Source organism: Tetrahymena thermophila, assembly GCF_000189635.1.
Source record: "Tetrahymena thermophila SB210 genomic scaffold scf_8254612, whole genome shotgun sequence".
Taxonomy (NCBI): Eukaryota; Ciliophora; class Oligohymenophorea; order Hymenostomatida; family Tetrahymenidae; genus Tetrahymena; species Tetrahymena thermophila.
Window position 1 is genome coordinate 14312 of NW_002476382.1, and position 8101 is coordinate 22412.

Here is an 8101-nt window from a genome sequence, read left to right on the forward strand (position 1 = left end):
TTAAAATGCCCCGATTGTAAATTCTCTTCAATCTTTGTTAATTTTTAATTTTTCTTTATTTTTAAATTATTAATTTTTTATTAATTGATATTTTATCTTGATTTTTTTGTTCAAACAATTCTATCTAACCTATGATTTATTATTTATTTTTCTTCAATATTAAAAGTGGTAATGAAATTGGCAATGATGGAGCATCTAGCTTAGGTAATGCTTTTACAAATTACACTAATCTGTCAAATTTGATACTTGATCTTAGGTGAAAATTGTTTATTTATTTTAGATGTGATAATTTTATAACACTTTTAATTTATTTATTTTCCTTTTATTTGATATATTTTTCATTTTCTTTTTATTCTTCTAGTGTTTTTTTCTTCGTTCTATGCTAATTTAACTCATTTTTTCATTTTTCATTTTTGCTTTTTTTACTAATTAATTAATTAATTAATCAATTTTTACTATTTAATATTTTTTTTGTAATTAACACAATTATTAATTAAAATTTTTTGATAAATATTTCAAAAGTGGCAATAAAATTGATGCAATTGGTGCATTTGATTTAGGTTCTGCTATAGCAAATTGTACTAATCTCTCAAATTTGTTACTTTTACTTAAGTAAAAGCAATTTATTTTTTTTAGATAGATTGTGATATTTTTTAAACAAAAAATGAATTAAAATCAATTAACTTTCTTTTTTAATTTATTTATTTATTTTTTGATAGGTTATTATTTTTTATTCTACTAATACATATTTTATTTATTTATTTATTGATTTACAATTTAAATTTTAAAATAAATTAATTTTTTTTGTAATTTAAACTAATTTATACAAAAAGCGAAAACTAAATCAATAAATAATAATAATTGAAAGTAAAAAGCAAGTGTCTTAAATCAAAAAGATTAGTTTTCTTTGAAATAGATTTCTGATGATGATAAACATTTTGTGAAAAATGGATGAATAAATATAAAAATACATGAATAATATAATATAATATGCTTATTTTATAATATCTTGTAATTTTATTCTTTAATTTACAAATTTTTAATAAAATATTAATTAATCCTAAATTAATAAGTAGTTATTCAATCTATTTTATAATTCGGTCTTATAATTCTTAATTACTGAACTATAAATTATGATCACCTATAATTTCAATTAACAGTAATCAAAATAATACAAAATTTATGTAGGATGGAGGGAGGGGTTTGTTTGCTTTAATTATTTTGGATCTTTAGTAATTATAATATTTTAATTAAAGTTTTTGGAAAGTTTTTTTAAATTTAAATTGGTGATCAAGGTGCATCAAACTTAGGTTCAGGTTTAGCAAAGTGCATTAATCTCTCAAATTTGACACTTTAACTTTTGTAAAAACTGTTTAATTGTTTTAGATTGTGATAATTTTATTTATAAATACTAATTTAAAACAATAAAGTTCTTTTAATTTATTTGATTTCTTTTTATTTTTTTCTTTATTTTGCTTGCTTGCTTTTTATTCTTCTTTCTTTGTTAATTTAACTCTTCATTTTATTTCCAACATTTGCTTTACTTATTAATTAATTAGTCTTATTATTTCATATTCTTTCTTCATTTTCTCCTTCTAATTAACTATTTAATGATGTATTTTCTTTCAATACTTAAAAAGTGTCAATTAAATTGGCGATAAAGGTGCATTAGGCTTAGGTTCTGCTTTAGCAAAATGCATTAATCTCTCAGATTTGAAACTTCACCTTTAGTAAAAACAGTTTATTTGTTTTTGATTGTGATGTTTTTATTTATAAAAGCTAATTTAAAACAATAAAACTCTTTTAATTTATTTGATTTCTTTTTATTTTTTTCTTTAATGTGCTTGCTTGCTTTTTCTTCTTCTTTCTTTATTAATTTAACTCATAATTTTATTTCCAATTTTTTTTTCTTATTAATTAATATTATTATTTCATATTTATTCTTTATTTTTTCCTTCTAATTAACTATTTAATGATATATTTTTTCTTCAATATTTAAAAAGTGAAAATTAAATAAGTGATGAAGGAGCATCAGGCTTAGGTTTTGCTTTAGCAAAGTGCATTAATCTCTCAAATTTGACACTTTACCTTTTGTAAAAACTGTTTATTTGTTTTGGATTGTGATAATTTTATTTATAAATACTAATTTAAAACAATAAAGTTCTTTTAATTTGTTTGATTTTTTTTTTTCTTTCTTTTTATTGTGCTTGCTTGCTTTTTCTTCTTCTTTCTTTGTTAATTTAACTCTTCATTTTATTTCCAACTTTTGTTTTTATTATTAATTAATCTCTTCAATATTTAAAAAGTAGGAATAAAATTGGTGATGATGGTGCATCAGACTTAGGTACTGCTTTAGCAAAGTGCATTAATCTCTCAAATTTGACACTTGATCTTTTGTAAATTTAGTTTAATTGTTTTGGATTATGATATTTTTAACTATAAAAATGAATATAAAATACTCTTTGAATTTATTTGATAGCTTTTATTTGATTTATTTTTTTTATCTTTTTTATTCCAGTAATGATATTTTAAGTTAAAAATTTATTTTATTTAATATTTATTTAAAATTATAATAAAAGCTTTGGCAATATGAATAAATCATAAAAATTCAAAGTAAAAAGCAATTACCTAAAATCAAAAAGATTAGTAGTCTTTGTAATACGATGATAAACAAGTGACAAACAAAGGATGAATAAATTTTAAATGTTTGAATAAATGGATATAAAATATTTTATTAAATAATATTTTGAAAAAGTTTTTTTAACTTTATATATATGTATTGTACTCTAAAACACTAAGTGAATTCGTGTTATTATATTACTAATTAATTTTAATTTTTTTTTACACCATTTTTACAAAGAGTTATTATTAAATATCCGATATTATTTTATGTTGGTTATAAAATCTTGTTTGTTTTTATATACTTCATATTATGAATATTACTAATTTAATAATTTTCATATTCTTAAATATTTACAAATAGTCTAAATGAAGGGTAAAAATTTGTAGAGGGGGTGACCCTTAATTAAAGTATTTGAACAATTTGATGAATTCGATAATTTTTTTATTTATTTATTTTGAATGTTTTGTTATGTAAACTTTATTAATATCTAAGTAAATTATTTAATGGAATATTTGCAAACATTTTTCATCGTTATTTGATCATGTCAAAATAAACAGCCTAAATCCAATTAATTAGTTATTTTTAATGAAAAATGAGGAAAAAATATGAATAAGAAATTAATTATTTATTTAATAAAAAAAGCAAATGATAAAAATAAAAAAAATTAGTTAAATGATAGAAGAAAAACAAATACAAGTACAACAAAAAAGAAAAAGTAATTTAAATCAAATAAACAAATTAAAAAAGCTATTTTGTATTAAATTCAATTTAATAATTTAAAATATCACAATACTAAACAAATAAACTGAATTTACTAAAGATTAAGTGTCAAATTCGAGAGATGAGTACAAATTGCTAAACCAGAACCTAAGCTTGATGCACCAATTGCACAAATTTTATTTCTACTTTTTAAATATTGAATAAAAAATAAATATTTAATTAGTTTTTAATAAGAAAAATATGAAATAATAAGAAGAAATGAAATAATAAAAATTAAGAAAGATAGAAGAAAAATAAATACAAGTACAATAAATACAAAAGAAAAACTAAATTAAATCAAAAATAAAGTTAATATACAAATAAAAAGAACTTTATTGTTTGAATTAAATTCAATTTTATAAATAAAAATATCACAATCCAAAGCGAATAAACTGAATTTACCTAAGATCAAGTGTCAAATTTGAGAGATTAGTACAATTTACTAAACCAAAACTTAAGCCTGATGTACCTTCATCATTAATTTTATTCTATCTTTTTAAATATTGAAGAAAAAATATATAATTAACTAGTTATTTAGACGTAAAAATAAATAAAAAATATGAAATAATAAGAACAAATAAATGAATTAATTTATAAATAAATAATAAAAGCAAATGCTGAAAGTAAAAAAAAAAAATGAGTGAAATTAAGAAAGATAGAAGAAAAATAAACACAAGTACAATAAAAAAGAAAAAGAAAACTAAATCAAATAAAAAGCTAACAAAACAAATTAAAAGAGCTATCTATATTGTTTTAGATTAAATTTTATAAGTAAAAATATCACATAAATTGAATTTACTCAAGATAAAGTGCCAAATTTTTCAGGTTAGTGCAATTTGCTAAACCAGAACCTAAGCCTGACGTACCAATTGCACTAATTTAATTGTCACTTTTTAAATATTGAAGAAAGAATGTATTATTAATTAGTTGAAAAAAAACATAAAATAATAAGAAGAAATCAATTAATAAATAAATAATAAAATCAAATGTGGAAAATAAAAAATGAATTAAATTAAGAAAGATTGAAGAAAAATAAAGACAAGTACAAAAAAAAAATTAAATTAAATAAAAAGCAAATAAACAAATTAAAAGAGCTTTTTTGTTTTAAATTAAACTTTTTTATAATAATATCACAATCCAAAACAAATAAACTGAATTTACCTAAGATCAAGTGTCAAATTTGAGAGATTAGTGCAATTTGCTAAAGCAGAACCTAAGCCTGATACACCTTCGTCACCAATTTAATTCCATCTTTTTATAATATAGAAGTAAAAATATATAATTAACTAGTTATTTAGAAGTAAAAATAAACAAAAAATATGAAATAATAAGAAGAAATAAATTAATAAATATAAAGTACAATAAAAAACAAAAAGAAAAGTAAATCAAATAAAAAGCTAATTAATAAAATTAAAAGAGTTATATCGTTTTAAATTAACTTTTATAAGTAAAAATATCACAATCTAAAACAAATAAATTGAATTTACGTAAGATGAAGTGTCAAATTTGAGAGATATGTGCAATATGTTAAAGAAAAACCTAAATTTGATGTACCTTAATTGCCAATTTAATTGTAACTTTTTAAACATTGAAGAAAAAATATATAATAAATTAAAAAAGAAATTAATTAATAAAATTAAGAGAAATTAAATTAAGAAAGATAGAAGATAAATAAGCATAAATACAATAAATTACAAAAAGAAAAGTAGATTAAATAAAAGACTAATAAACTAATTAACAGAGCTATTTTATTTTAAATTCAATTTTTTTTGTAAAAATATCACAATCGAAAACAAATTAACTATTTTTACTGAAGATGAAGTGTCAAATTTGAGAGATTAATGCAATTTGCTAAACCAGAACCTAAGCCTGATGCACCTTCATCACCAATATGATTTTCACTTAAATATTTAATTAATTAGTTAGTTGTTAGAAAAAAATGAAAAAATAAGAAGAAATAAATTAATAAATAATAAAAGCAAATTTTAAAAATAAAAAAATGAATTAAATTAAGATGGATAAAAGAAAAATAAACACAAAGTACAATCAAAAAAAAAAAAGTAAAATAAATAAAAAGTTAATAAACAAATTAAAAGAGCCTTTTTGTTATAAATTTAATTTTATAAGTAAAAATATCACAATACAAAACAAATGAACTCTGAATTTACTCAAGATAAAGTGCCAAATTTGAGAGATTAGTGCAATTTTCTAAACTAGAAACTAAGTCTGTTACACCAATTGCACCAATTTAATTATAACTTTTTAATTATTGAAGAAATATAAATAATTAATTAGAAGAAAAAAATGAAGAAAAAATATGAAAAAATAAATTAATAAATAATAAAAATCAAATGTTGAAAATAAATATTAATGAATTAAGTTAAGATGGATACAAGAAAAACAAACACAAATACAATAAAAAAGAAAAACAAAAGTAAATCAAATAAAAAAAGTAATAAAGAAATTAAAAGTGCTATATTGTTACAAATTCAATTTTAAAAGTAAAAATATCATAATACAAAACAAATAAACTCTGAATTTACCGAAGATAAAGTGTCAAATTTGAGAGATTATTGCAAATTGTAAAAGCAGAACCTAAGCTTGAGGCACCAATAGAGCCAATTTGATTATAACTTATTATATATTGAAGAATAAATATATATAAATTAGTAATAAAAAGAAGAAGAAAAAAATTTGAAATAGTAAAAAGAAATCAATTAATAAATAAATAATAAAAGCAAATCCTGAAAATAAAAAAATTAGTTAAATTAAGAAAGATAGAAGATAAATAAATGCAAGTATAATAAAAAGAAAAATTAAAGTAAATCAAATAAAAAACTAATAAACAAATTAATAGAGCTATTTAGTTTTAAATTAAATTATATAAGTAATAATATCACAATCCAAAACAAATAAACTGAATTTACTAAAGATTAAGTACCAAATTTTAGAGATTAGTGCAACTTACTAAAATAGAACCTAATTATGATGCACCTGTTGCACCAATTTAATACTCACTTTTTATATATTGAAGAAAATAAAGATAATTAATTATAAAGAAGAAAAAATATGAAATAATAAGAAAAAATGAATTAATAAATAATTAAAGCAAGTGTTGAAAATAAAAAAATGAATTAAATTAAGAAAATAAACACAGATACAATAAAAAAGAATAGTAAATTATTTAAAAAGATAATAAACAAATTAAAAGAGATAGATATATTGTTTTAAATTCAATTAAAAGAATATCACAATCCACAATTAATAAACTGTTTTTTTTCAAATAAAAGATTTAGAAGGAAAAAATGAATAAAAAATATTAAATAATAAAAATGGATAATAAAATTAAGTTAAAATAACTAAAAAAAATTATTAATAAAATGTACTAATATTGATGATAATAATTTCTATTAGAAAAATAATATTTTAAATGAACTGAAAGTTAAATATTTATAAAATATTAATAATAATTATAACATTTGTAAATTAAATATACTTCAGATTAATATAGAGAACCTAATGAGATTAAAGTGAAGAGTTCTTTAACTTTTTAAATTAGTAAAAATAAATTTAAAGTATATTAATAAAAAAATAAATAATTACTTCTTATAAGTTGGTGTAATATTTAATCTATTATTTCATTTTTTTTTCTTCGAAAATTTCAATTTATGGAAATTTTTTAATTTATTGTAATTATTTTGAAATAAAAATAAATTAAATTATTTATTAATTATAATTATATTATAATACATATATATATATATTAAATTTTTTAATAAATAAATAAAAAAATATATTTCATAAAAAGTGGAATACAAACCATGAAATTTTTGTATGGTATCTTGCTATATTAGAAATATTATAAATATTCCCAAAATTACAAAACTAAAACAGAAAAATCTACTTATAAACGTTATTCTTATAAAATTTAAGAACATTAACAACTAGAATTTTTTCGAATAGGACTAAATAAATAACTGACCATCTCTAATTCTTACTATATATATTTTTAAGCGTTTGTTTTAAATACAAATATTAAGTTTAAATAGTGAATGTTAAATTAATTTTTCTGTGATATCTCTTCATAAAACCAAATTATAAATTTATATTTGATAATTAATTAATTATTATATTTATTTGTTCTTTTTATCCATTTATAATTAATTAATTAATTAATTAATCAAATTTAATAAATTGCTATTCAATATTTTTGAAAAAAAAAATAAATGATATAATAGATTAAAAAATATAAAAAACTAGAAGAAGTAATTATTAATTTTTATATTAATATCCTTTAAATTTATTTTAATTTATAAAAAAAGTTTTTAAAGTCTTCACATTTACCTCATTAGATTCTACATATTGATCTCAAGTATATTTAATTAAAAGATATTATTTTTATTATTATTAATATTTTTTGTATATTTAATTTTCAATTTATTTAAATAAATAATTTTTATTATAGAAATTATCATTATTATTTAATGATTTTTATTAAAACAAAAATTTTTTAGCTATTATTTTAACTTAATTTTCATTTAAATTTTTAATTAATTATTTATTATTCATTTTGTATTATTTGATACTTTTTCTTCATTTTTTGCTATTAAAATTTACACTTAATAAAAGCAGTTTATTTGATTTACATTTTAATATTTTTAATTATAAAAGTTAATTTAAAACATTAAAGCTCTTTTAATTTATTTGATTTGTTTACCT

General features: G+C 17.8%; 2 protein-coding genes across 2 annotated transcripts in view; both read left to right on the plus strand. All coding sequences in view use genetic code 6, as the record gives it.

The window, feature by feature from the left end:
* The window catches only part of TTHERM_001424461 (cyclic nucleotide-binding domain protein), a gene marked incomplete at both ends in the record, with an annotated part of 3738 nt that extends 3478 nt beyond the window's left edge, over nt 1-260 (plus strand). The window contains one exon of the mRNA XM_012797925.1: nt 167-260. Within this exon, the coding sequence (XP_012653379.1) occupies nt 167-260 (94 nt within the window). The remainder of the gene's footprint in view (nt 1-166) is intronic.
* Nucleotides 261-3268: 3008 nt separating this feature from the next.
* On the plus strand, nt 3269-3778 carry TTHERM_001424462 (hypothetical protein; the record flags this gene model as incomplete). Its single annotated transcript, XM_012797926.1, has 2 exons — nt 3269-3338; nt 3444-3778. 2 exons carry the CDS (start codon nt 3269-3271, stop codon nt 3776-3778), a joined length of 405 nt encoding a protein of 134 aa, XP_012653380.1.
* Between the last annotated feature and the right edge of the window lie 4323 nt (nt 3779-8101).